Source organism: Micropterus salmoides, unplaced genomic scaffold (assembly GCF_014851395.1).
Source record: "Micropterus salmoides isolate LMB-PRFRI ecotype aquatic unplaced genomic scaffold, ASM1485139v1 Ms_hic_scaffold_10, whole genome shotgun sequence".
In the NCBI taxonomy this organism is placed as follows: Eukaryota; Metazoa; Chordata; class Actinopteri; order Centrarchiformes; family Centrarchidae; genus Micropterus; species Micropterus salmoides.
Window position 1 is genome coordinate 22,956,831 of NW_024040041.1, and position 13,049 is coordinate 22,969,879.

General features: G+C 39.4%; 1 protein-coding gene across 15 annotated transcripts in view; it reads right to left on the reverse strand.

The window, feature by feature from the left end:
• Positions 1–13,049, reverse strand: part of mrtfbb (myocardin related transcription factor Bb) — a 77,189-nt gene that overhangs the window by 10,663 nt on the left and 53,477 nt on the right. For 7 of the 15 annotated variants that reach the window (XM_038703394.1, XM_038703379.1, XM_038703388.1 and 4 more), the window contains 3 exons: positions 8,390–8,505; positions 4,800–5,006; positions 1,567–1,632 (listed from right to left, as the gene is read on the reverse strand). In XM_038703394.1, the coding sequence (XP_038559322.1) occupies positions 1,567–1,632; positions 4,800–5,006; positions 8,390–8,431 (315 nt within the window). In that variant the 5' untranslated portion in view covers positions 8,432–8,505. Of the gene's footprint in view, positions 1–1,566; positions 1,633–4,799; positions 6,623–8,389; positions 8,506–13,049 lie in introns of those variants that run through there. The other 8 variants (XM_038703461.1, XM_038703449.1, XM_038703453.1 and 5 more) reach the window with 6 other exon arrangements.

Sequence of the window (13,049 nt, forward strand, 5' to 3'; positions counted from 1 at the left end):
ACTACGACATGCGTATATTTACTGTAATACATTAAATCATTATGTCCTTTTGACATTTAAAGTTTAAAATCATGAACATCCAGCAGCAAATGCTTACACAACATAAAAGTTTGACTTATAACACACTTAGTGAACCATGGAACAGTATAATTTGACCTGAAGTACAAAATAAATTAGAGTGTCAAATGTCTTTTTCATATAATTTCTGATGAGTGATGAGCATTACTAACATGTTTTAAGTAGTTCTCCTGGACCACCACTTTCCACACCAATCTGAGTACAGTGTAATCTATTTTTCATCATTTTCATGTATTTGTCTTTCTTGTTCTGCATAAGCGTGACATTAATAAGCAGGAGCTTATGGGAGTCAAACAGGAAGTTACAGCTTTACTGACTCAAGCAGTGAGATTGAGAAAAGTTACTCTTTGATCTCACAGAACTGCTTCAGGCGAGGTCTGGCTCATTGACTAGTCACCTCTGCTTTGACAAGCACTATTTGGTTTGAGGACACACTGGCTTGGGGAGTGTGTCAGAGGAGCAAAGCAAAACATTCCTGCTCGTCGCGTAAACCTCACTGCATACCGATCATAAGACTATAAGTGTGGGAGCAGCAGAGTGCTTTAGTGGAGATTGGCCTGGGAGGTTTGTGTGCAGGCCACGCTTGGCCAGGAGATGACTGACCTCCACTGAAGGCTCAGTCGCTGACTCATGTAGCTGTTTGGAGCCAGAGAGGAGGTGAAAGCCTGACTGCAGGAGCCTTCTCAGGAGACAACAAGACAAAGAGGAAGAGCTCTGTCGTTTTCTCTTTCTACCTGTCCAGCTATCAGCATGATTCTGTCACAGATTCAGCTCATCTTTTATGAGGCGCAGCACAGGGACTGAGTCTGCTTCACTTTTGTCACATCAAAGGATGGATGGTATAAAGTACAAGCTTGTTCTTTCTGTTATGGCACTGGTGTGTGCTTCTTGATGGCTTAAGTGTTAAATCTTTCTCACCGTTGGCTACGTTTCCATGAGTTCAATTACGCAACTATTAGTAACAGTCTGAGTAGGACAATAAACTTCACACTTTCTACAACACAACAATTAATTTATGTGCAGACACACACAATGTTAAGTAATTTACACAACTCTATTAAATAAAACGTACCTTAATAAAGCTGTTCAATGTGCAAAAGATTGCAGATTCGGTGTAATCTTTAACCTTTAATACCAATGCGAGCTTTACTGGAGTAGTGTACTTACAACAAGTAAGTGCATAATCGCAAATGACATAATGTTTCCATGGGTCTTTACTTTGTCATATTGTTTTAATAGCACTAAATATGTTCTCTAAAAGCCATGAAGAGGTTTGGTTGATAAAGATGCTTTGATTTGGCTAGATGTTAGCAAAAGCTGAATTTAAACTCCAAAACTATTCTTTCAAGAGCAACGAAATAACGTAAATAAAAAAAATAAAAATAGGCTACTTACTTGGCTGTCCTAATTTCCATAGGTGTCAATACATTAACTGTGATTTATTTTTCAAAGTATGAGGGGAGAGTTGTGTGTGATGTGAATACTCACGCGGCATGATGCCTTGCTCCACAAGCTGCTCCCGAGTTCTCCTCTGCTGCAGACAGAGCTGGAGGACTGTGAGAGTGCAGAGACACAGAGGTCAGAGTTGAACTTTTAACATTCAGAGCCAAGTCTGCTGAGTCAACTAACAACCATCTCTGGCTTTAACTGTGAAACATGCCAGACTTCAAATAAAACAAAGTACTTATTATTTCTCAATCAATACACCACCCTAAAGGCCCAACAGTAAACCCTGTTCGCCACCACAGACATCCTATTCAGTTCCTGTATGGTTTTAACTTGGGTTGTTAAGAGTACCACAAGTTTTACAACAGTTAGAGACTAACAGTGCAATGTGACTGGCTGAGAGTCAGTATCTCTGTGTGGGATGCAAATACACAGAATACTCAAACAAAGTAACTACTGTACCGAATACGGTGTGTTAGTTAATTAAGTTAATTAATGTTAGGGCTGTAGTCACAATAATGAGAAACACTGGAGATGGCCATGACACTAGCAAAGGCTAAGTAAGTCATGTCTATTTGATAAACTGTTTTTAAAATGTAAATATTGCTTTAGGTGAACAAGCAGTGATCAGTTATGTTACAGTGGCACTTCAAAGACATGACTTCCAGCAGAAATTGTTGAGTCTTGCATGCAGGCCTCACATACAATACTCAGTGTTATTTTCTCATCAATATAAACTGTAGTAAGATCCCAGTTTAAACATTTATAAACAAGTGAGCGTGGACATATTTCAGTAGAATAACACCACTTCTTGCAGGAAAAAACTGTAGGAAGGTATTGGGTGATGGTGATGAATAAGGCGACGGTGTGAGGTACGAGGTCCTTATTGTCACCACTGTAGTGAAGTGAAGCTGGCTTAGCAAAAGCTACTGAGTGGCTCAGGAAACAGCTACTCCCACTCCAACACACACACACACACACACACACACACACACACACACAGACCTGCTCAACTCTCCTGGGAAAGGCACTGCGTCTGAACAGGCCTCTGTGACTCACTCTAGCAAAAATAAACTGGGCAGCTGTGAGAACAAGGCCTGGGAACCATGAAATTTGGGGGTAGTTAAAGGGGTGGGATCTCCAGTTGTATGCAGAGCTGAGGGGATGTACACGGGCTTCGACTGGTGGGCAAGGGAACGCAGAGTGACAAGTGCTGAGGCAAAGGGTGGGAGGCCGAGTCTCCTTTCACAGCAGCCCATCAACTCTAGAGCAGAGAACACAGTGTGCCGGCCCCGCCTGCTGTGTTTCCTATTACAAACCCAGGCCAGGGGGTTATGGTCAGCCTGAGACAGATCATACCAGGAGATTGTAAAAAATTGCCATTGCTTTTTCACAATCTTCATATCCACTGTGACTTGGCCTCAAGCAAGAGAATTTATGAGTGCATATAACTACTATCAATAACACCAAAAGCTGCCTTCCAGCACCACATGAGAACGAGGAGTTTAATCTGAGCATCAGTTTGGGGGTACACCTCATGCCCGGGGTCCTCCTCACTTTGTGTCATCTTGTGTTCAACCTGAACCCTGGCTAACCTCTCCGTGATGCAAACTGGCTCCGCTCTCCTGCTCACCAGCAGAGTGTAAACAGAGGTTGTGGAGAAAGACAGAGAGAAAGCTCTGCTGAAATCCCTGTCTACTGATGTAATCTCTAATCTCAGAACCATGTTGCTCTCAAATCATCCCTGGAGGTCTCCAGGACCGTTTATTTGGACTTTTCTTTAGAAATAGTACAAATTTTAAAAAAAACGGTTTGGTATGGCTACAGATACTCCTTGCCCAGACAAAGATGATGAATTTAGTTTAGAAACGAACATCGGGTTATGTTGACTTTGCTGTTATAAATAACAAAAACTCTGAACAGAATTCCATTTTAGCAAAGATCAAGGCATCTATAACTTGAGCAACTGGGTAATTTACATGCTTGGTAGTGGTTGGTCAAACGCAGGCAGGCAAACTTCAAGTATCAAAGTTTATCACATGTTGTTATATTAAACTACACAATTACTCATTTTATCCTAAATCAGTTCAACAAAGCAGAAAGACTTAAGCAGTATGAATTAGATGATTGTTACATAATGACTGAGCATGCATACAAGATCAAATAGAGCTGTTGAACACTGGATTTTAACAAAAGTATATCTAACTTAAAAATAAATACCTGCATACAATAATGAGGAGTCATGAGCTCATTTGTAACTACACCTGAATCTTCCCAAGGCAAAAGGGCCTAATATGAAGTCAGATACAAATATAAGAAAACACAATTTCCCCATGAGTGGGCGTGTCCTCCAACTCTATGTTGACTGGTCTGGGACTAGTTATAAAGTTATATTTAGTCAGGTCATAAATAATCATTTATTGACATTTAAATAAAATCTTGCATGATTGACCAAACGGAATGAATTCACATTTTGGCTTACTTGTTGCATGCTATACATATTCACTATTTTGCACGTTTGTAAGAAGATGCACTCACTTGAAAACAGTAAAAATTGTACATTATCACTTTTGTAGGATGCAAAAATACTAAATCTCAACATGTACTTTAGCTACCTCATGAACTTTGGTGGTTGCAAAATATTTTCATTAATCGTGACTTCACAGATATTGGAAAAAGTTATGCTTTATTTAGTATAGAACCTAAACACCAGTAACATTGGTTTTATCACAAAAAAAAGTAATATTACTCAAGGCCTGGTCTAATCAAATGCATTTACTGCTGAAGCTACAAAACAGCAAAGATATTTGAATGCATCTGATCATAATAATGATCATAATCTTGATCAGCAGCATATCTGTGTATTGTATTTAATTTGAATGACGTGCATTGTGTGGACTTACATTACAGGTGTGAATTCATGCTTATATTATGTGCCAACAAAAACATAGGCAGCATAAACTGATGAGGTTCTCTACAAAAACTCTTCCAGGCAGTCGCTGCCAGCTTTTGTAGAGCAAGTTTGATTTATTATCCGTTAGAAGACAATAGTCTCCTGTAAGAATGATGCTTGCCATGACTCATCGTGATAAGCTTTACTGTTGCCCTGTCATTTCCTGTTAGCTCTTCATCTACGTCAATACAACTCCCCTGCCAAAACTACCGGCATCAGTAAAGTTTAACAAGAGTAAAAAAAACTTGAGTTTACTTTACACAGATACTCAAATTAAAAACAATGAAATACATGTAAGTTAGACAAGAAAACTAAAAGGCACCTGATTTAAAGTTACCCCTGCAGATGGAGGGGGTCTCCACATCAAGGCAGGCCATAGTGGACACTGGTGGATTGCTTGGCGGCCAGGTCTGGAGTCCCATGGAGTGATGAGGCCAGTGGAGAACGGGGGAGTCGGGGAGAGAAAGATCCAGCTCTGAGCGAACAACAGCTGGCTCTCAGAGTTCCAAACAGTCCCTCCTCTCTGGCTCTGTACTGGCCTCACAGGAGAAAGTGTGTGTGTGTGCGCGCGCTCAGTCAATGTCAGGAGGAGGGAACACAGTGCTGCTCATGTTAACCCTCGCTAGGACATTTTGCTCTACTCACAGGAGACTCATCGTACTATAAGACAAAACTCCAGGGAGAACTTATTTTGTGAAGAGCAGGGAACCAAGTCATTCACTTGTAACTAATACATGGTTGATCAAATCAAGCTGTTGGGACTTTTGAGAGGGCACATCTCCATCTTTTTCTCAAGAAATATTTGTAGCAATAAATAACATTGACAAAAACAAATTCACTGGGTCCCTGCAGACATGAAAGCTTATCTTTAAGCATTTTTTAATGATAAGTTGGGAGTGTTTTATGTAGTGAATTTCATTGCAAAACCATTGATTTATACCAGCAAATGTCCAGCCTCTCCAACTTGTATGTGACTATTTAAAAACTGATGAGAAAACAACAAACTAAATAGTAAAGGTTGCAAAAATTCAAATAGGTAACAAATGCAATGGCTCATTCAAAAACAAATAGTTTAAGTCATGGCTTACAATGGTGATTAGATGCCAACCATGACTACAAATGCACCAACAGGAAATGAGATAAATGGGAATTATGCTAATTGTCGCAAGTTCCGCGTGTCTCAGTGGATACAGGAAGGCTGGTTAGAAAATATGTCAAAGCTAAAGGGCAGGCATCCGATCCCACAGAGGATCAAGGTGAAGCTGCAGACACAGGATGCTCTCAGTGCGAGTGTGATGTGACTGAGCAGGACAATGCATGGTGAGGAGGGCCGGGCTGCTGCGTTCTAGACTAATAATGGTCACTTGTGGGATGAAGAAATATGCATGTCAAACAGCATGGGACAGGGGAAACATGGAGTTGATAAAGTAAATGGGACTGGTACAGTCAGGAAAAATATGTTATGACAGCTCACCGCTGGGAATGAATAATGGTGACCATAAAAAATAGCTGGAGCATTTGGAATGTGGAAAAATATCTTTCAGCATGTCACACTGTCTGTAAATACACAGAATTCTTTCAAGTTCACATTTCGCAAGCGAGTTGGCCACAGAAAAGAAACAACAGATTTCATAAATGTCTTATACACCTGTTTTGTCCCACAATCAAAACTTCTCCCCCTGCATCCACGTCTGCTGTGGGCTTTCAAATTCCCATCCCAGTCCCAAAACAATGGTGTTTTTCATTTTCAGTAACAATTTAAAAGTCTAATCTCTCATCTTAAACCTCAAGGTAGCATATGTTAATTGAAAACCTTTTCCATTCACACAAAAATATATCTGACTGTAGACTGTATTCAGATCATCTCATTGATATACAGTTTGGAATTTAATATCTTTTTAGCACTAGAACAATGTCATTCCATTGACTTGGCTGTTACTTATAGCCATATTTAGCTTGATGATTATCACACTCCTCACAGTATTACATCCATCTGCTTCCCACTGGCAAGCTGTTTTTCATTCTCTTACCCCTTCATTATTACTTATTTAGAATAGAGTGAAAACATAGTTTTACAGTTGCAGTCACTTGACTTTTAGTTCTGGTCCAAGAGAGCTATCCAAGAAAGGTTAAAATCAAGGGCAACTAAGTCAGTTGCCCTTGATTTTAACATTCATTGGATAACTATGAACCTGGATGACCGAGAACCTTCACCAACAAAAAAAAAAAAAAAAAAAAAAAAAAAAGAGTGCCACAGTCATGTGGACCAAAAGGCAACTCATTCATTGGACAGTTTTGGCGACTGTCATGCATCATCAGTGCTACTCCTTATGAGTTGCTGCATCTTCTCTGGTGGTTACAAAGTGCTCACAAAGAAGTGACAGATTATGATCATGATTGGTTGAGACTCAAACACATTTTATAAATAATGATGAACGGGTAGAAACAGGAAGCAAAAAATGCTACATTTAACTTATTTTTTAATGAGCAACTGTCAAAATACACAGACTAGGTCACATTCACCAGATGGATTAAATAATAAATTTAAAATTTCAATTTTCTTCTAGACGTTGGGTGTATCTCAAGATTTACCCACTGAGCACACAACTATCTTTTTGGACAGGAATAAATAGTAGTTTAGTGGGTTGAAATAATGCTAAAACACACAAAATTCTGTGGTTGTGCCATTTTGCTTTCACACCCTAAATGAACAGCACAACAAACCCCCCACCCCCCCATTTTTTTTTTAGGCGGTCTTGGTTGTTTACTTTGCACCAGAGTTTGATTGCAGGACTTTGGTTTGGTTTTATTCTGCCATAAAACAATCTACACATGACACACACCACTTTCACACCAGCCTGAACAAACCAAACTAAAACCGACAAACAAACTGGAGAGCCTTAAAACCGAACCAACGACAAACAGGGTAAAGCTTATATCACAGCCCAATTACAGTGTAGTTTTTGTACATTCGGGGTAAAGTACCTATATAAAATAGAATAAAAGGAGTGCAGAGAAAAAAAAAATGCATTTAGGAGAGAGGCAGTGGTATTGGTCTCATTAACAATGTAGCCACTTACTAATCATACTGGGGCACAAATATGTATTATTGAAGTAGGGAGATTGGAAAAGAAGCTAGGCAGAAAGCTTTTGTGTTTTATCACCACTGAAGTACTGAAAAGTCTCAAATAATGGTATAGGTCCCTAATAATTAGTTATGCATATTTGGTTTTATCCAGGGGCTCCCAACTACATCCAAGCATCGTCTATCTTCAAGTTATTGCAGCACATATACTTTACACTGTATCACAATTTTAAAGAAATTATTCCACTATAATCACTTAGTAAACAACACTAATTTTCAGGCTGTAATATAAAAGCGTTACCAAAAAGGGAACTGTGAATTTAAAAGATGAACACGACCAAACTAAAGCCGATTGCTACATGCCCACTATATTTACCTACCAGAAATACCTAAGCTAAATTATCAGTATTTAATCCTTATTCATTATACCTCATTTTTAAGAGTGATGGGTTCTGGCTGACTCAGTGAGAACCAGAATATTCACTACCAAATTTGTCTGCCTTATGGAGGTATCAAGTCAAAAAACATTTACTTAAATATATTTGTATCGTTGCATCAAAGGCAAAATATTTTAGTGACGCATGCAAGATATCTTTGCTGTAAATATGTCCCAAACCCATGTTTCCAAGGAAAGCCTTTAATTTCAATAACTACTTGAGCTGATTATGTGTTGGCTTCCAAAGGCAATTCTGATCTAATTCTTAACTTCATTCCACAAACAAATAACTTAAATGAGTTTGTTTTCTCACAGTGGCTTTGCTCTTAAATGGTCCACATACAATATGTGTGTCACTGAATCGGGCCCCCGTTTAGGTCCGCTCACTGACCTTGCGATCCTTGAGGCAGCCAGGGCTGTAGGGACAGTTCATCTAGCTGTGCAGGAGGAGCAAGACCCTCTTGGACATCAGTGAAACACGACTCTTGATTATCCACAACTGTGGTTCTGCAAGGAGAGCAAAAATCAATCTAATTCATTTATATTGTATTGTTTGTATATGTGTGTGGTGGGGAATGTACTGAAGATAAAACACATGGGTATGAATCACCCATTTAAATTAATGTATGAACAAACAGAGTCATCACATTCTTAAGTTAATATATATATATTTAAGTGTTAATGTGAGAGATTTGTTTTTTTTGGCAATGTCTTCCAAATTATTTATTTGTCTGCAGCATGCCTATTCCACCCTATTATCTACTGTATAATATTATTTAGACTAGCTTGTTTTGGTTCATGTGAACAACTTAGGCGTAGTGACAGTGGGATGAGTAATTTCTGTGACAATGAGCCAAACATTGCACAATTTAATTCTGGGCCTCCCCCTCTAGATGAGAATCTCTGTAATTAGGAGCTGCAGATTCCCCAAGGGTGGACAACGCCAGTCTCATCTCTCCCATTACCACAGCGTAACGATTTTTCAATGACGAACAACAACAGTCAATGACATCCTTCAAATGATGAGAAGTTAAATGTTGCATATATATCTACCAAGTTCAGGCCTGACATTAGGAAGAAAAAACTACAAATTAGGAAATGGAGCTGTAATGTAGTGTTGTTGTTACTGAAGGGCAATTTGTAACATGAGCCTTGAATAATGTCAGTCTTCAGTGTGCTGTCCATGTAAAATGCATAGTTTCATTCCCAGTGCTTCACATCATCAAGGCTGTTATCCAGGGCTAGAAAAGGATATTGACTACTATATGATCTGCCTGGATAGTGACCATTTATTTCACTGAGGTTAAAGCTTAACTGCAGCAAATTTTATTCACTGCTCTACATTATATGTTATCATTCGACTTTCATGGTTGTGTAAGCAAAGAACACAGGGAATAGGAGTCAAATCTCAGGGAGAACCAGGGAGACACAACACAGTGCAACATAAAAACTGGCAACAAACAAAGGAGGTAAAACGGGTGGTGATGGCGCCTGCCTTTGGTGTGAGAGACCCGGGTTCAATCCCCCACCATTGTGTCCCTGAGCAAGACACTTAACCCCTCGTTGCTCCAGAGGCGTGCGACCTCTGACATGTATAGCAATTGTAAGTCGCTTTGGATAAAAGCGTCAGCTAAATATGTAAATGGGGAGTGGCTTCTATAAAATGTAAGCAAAGAAACAATCCTTTTGCATTACTGATGCCGCTGCAGCACTCTAAATCACATCAGGACGATGCGACACAACAGCTCCTACATATATCCAAGATGAATAAAGTTTTTTTTTATTATTTCTGTTCCAGATTGTCCAAGATGAGTTATTGCCATCTCCGCTGGACAGACTAAAGAAACTATGTGGAGTTCAATTATCAGGAATTGAATGTTACTGACTTGGGCACGGTTGAGTCCCTCGGGGGGGGATACAAGTCCTTGACATTCTTTTGAACTGAACGGCTTTTATTAGCTGTGTCTGTGCCATATTGTGTTGTTAACCTCTGTCAATTACTGGACTCGATATTTAACACCTGTGGTATACTGACTATACCCTTAAGAAACTAAGGGTCGCTGTGTTCCTTTTAGTTTGATATGGTTTCCAAGTTCATCTGCTATAATGTTTTTTGACACACTATTTTAGAGCAATTCCCAACAATGCAATAATACTGTTCCATAACTTCACATCCTGTGTTTTATCATCTACCTACATTTGCTACTTATGTCATGATAGTTCACTGAGATAATTCTTGCACTATGTATCTATTGTGTGGTCAAGGATAAAAAGAATAGTATATGATACAAACAAAAGCCCATTATTATTTATCAGTCCACAAGGTTTCCTGGAGTTATATTTTACCAGTGATGTCAGATGGTTTGTGCTGCTACGCTGTCATAATGTTGCTGTGGTGAGAAAGTGCACTCCCGCCCCATCACCGTGATCCCGACAATCTCATTAGACTCTTGACCCTTGGTGCCAAAGTATTCTTCAGAGCCAAAATCCACACTTCTTTTTCCCAGATAAAGTTTCTTTGAACATCAAAGGACTCATTAACATCAAGTCTCATGTGGGGGCTTCTAACTAACACACATACTCAGATTTACCAACTCCTGCTCAGCATATTTTTGCTCACAATACATTGTTCATGTTTTTTGACTCTTTGGTGACAAACACAGTGAGTTTAACTTCCATCACATGAAGAACAACACTAAAAGGTCAAAAACACTCTTGAAAGACCATAGGCTGATTTCAAACCACCACTTAAAGGCTTTGGGAGTAACTGCTGCTAAAAATGCTGATGGGCACACTGTAATCAAGTTCAGGTGCACAGTGATGAGGGAGTCATCATTACAGCCCTTTTCAGCTCACAAAGGTATTTCTTATAAAACCCAGACTGCATCATATTCCTTGTGGAATAACACTTCGCAGGTAAGATCTGGATAAGATGCACACATTGATCTAATCTAGGTGCAGATATGCAAAGCAGACAGCTCGTCCCACAAGACCGATCTCATTTCTGGCCCACTCTGAGCCAAGATGTCAGACTGAATAAGACCGATTCAAGTTTACCAAGCACATTGTTGAGCATGTGCTGCTATACCAAAGACTGGTGTTCAGTTTAACCAAACTATGAACCTGTTAATCAAACAATTTTTCAAAGTATCAGGTGTTGGGTTGTGGATGACCGATTGCAGGGTTATAAAACACTGACATTTCAAGCCTTAGAGCAGAGTTATTTCTCATGGTAGTGAAAAGTTTGGGTGACAGCCATGGCTTATCTTCAGTAAAGGCATTAGGTGTATCATATTACACCTGGATCTAAGTTTGGTCAAAGACAATAAACCAAGGATTGTCCTTTGATGATGGGATGCAAGTCAAAATGTTCTCTATGCTTGCTGCCGCCTGAACTTCAGCCTATTAAAGGATATAAAAAGTATTTACACTACCATTCAAAAGTTTGGGGTCACTTAGAATATTCCTTGTTCTCAAAGGAAAAGTATTGTTTTGTCCCTTAAAATAACATCAAATTGATCAGAAATGCAGTGTGAAGTTGTAAATGACTGTTGCGGCAAACGGCTGATTTGTAATGGAATATCTACAGAGGTATACAGAGGCCCATTATAAGCAACTATCAGCCCTGTGTTCCAATGGCATGTTGTGTTTGTTAATCCAAGTTCATAATTTTAAAAGGCTAACTGATCAATAGAAAACCATTTTGCAATCATGGTAGCACAGCTTGAAAACCGTTGTGCTGATTAAAGACACAATAAGCAATAAAACTGGTCTTCTATAGGCTAGTTGAGTATCTGGAGCATCAGCAGTTGTGGGTTCTATTACAGGCTCAAAATGGCCAAAAACAAAGAACTTTCTTCAGAAACTCGTCATTCTATTCTTGCTCTGAGAAATAAAAGCTATTCCATGTGAAAGAAACTGAAGATCTCGTAAAATGCTGTGTCCAATTCCCTTCACAGAACAACTGAGCAAGACGACAAAAGCATTAGAGTGTCTAGTTTGAGAAACAGACGTCTCACAGATCCTCAACTGGCAGCATCATTAAATAGTATCCGGAAAACACCGGTCTCAAGGTCAGCATCCTGGAGTCGTCTCTTCACTGTTGATGTAACAGTGAAGAGGCGACTCCAGGATGCTGAGTCCTGAGGTCAGCATCCTGGAGTCGTCTCTTCACTGTTGATGTAACAGTGAAGAGGCGACTCCAGGATGCTGACCTTCTAGGCAGAGTTGCAAAGAAAAAGCCATAAAAAGAAAATATTAGGCCCTAATCTTTTCTTTTTATTGGCCAGTCTGAGATATGGCTTTTTCTTTATCTTTGCCTTTGTCATTTACATTAAGAATGTACACTTTGTATTTCTGATCGATTTGATGTTATTTTAATGGACAAAACTGTGCTTTTCTTTTGACAACAAGGAATTTCCTAAGTGACTCCAAACTTCTGAACGGCATTGTGTATTGTATAAACTCATAAATATGCGCATATTTAATGATATCGAGAGAGTTTGCATGTGTTGAAAGAGGTTGCAAGAAAAAAATGGATATTCATTTTCACAGGGGAGTCTCCACAACACCCACTACCATCACATCCCATGAAGGCCTCTGCAGATGGTGGGAAAGCCAGAGGGAAATCCCTGTAGGCTTCTAGTTTTCTTTGAAGCAGCACTACATGCAGCTGCCATGAGAGGCTAAAAAAGGCAGGCCTGTGGCAGCTTTGGCCACATTAACATCATCACCAAAAACAACCAATTGCACACACTTACCAAAAAGTAAACATATTCACAGCTACCCAACAGCAAACTGTAATTACACTGAGGCATGTGCATCAACGCACATACAAATATGTATCATTTGCATTTGATCGTTTGGATTAACTACACGGCCGTGGGCAATCACAGACATTCCTTCCCACGTTTTAACATTGGCAAATAATGATACTTCAACAAGATTAACAATCAGTCAATATTTACAACGATTAACAGACAGCCTAAGGCTTTAAACAATAAAGTTTTTCCCATGACATCCAAATACCATGGAAATTGACTGGACTGATT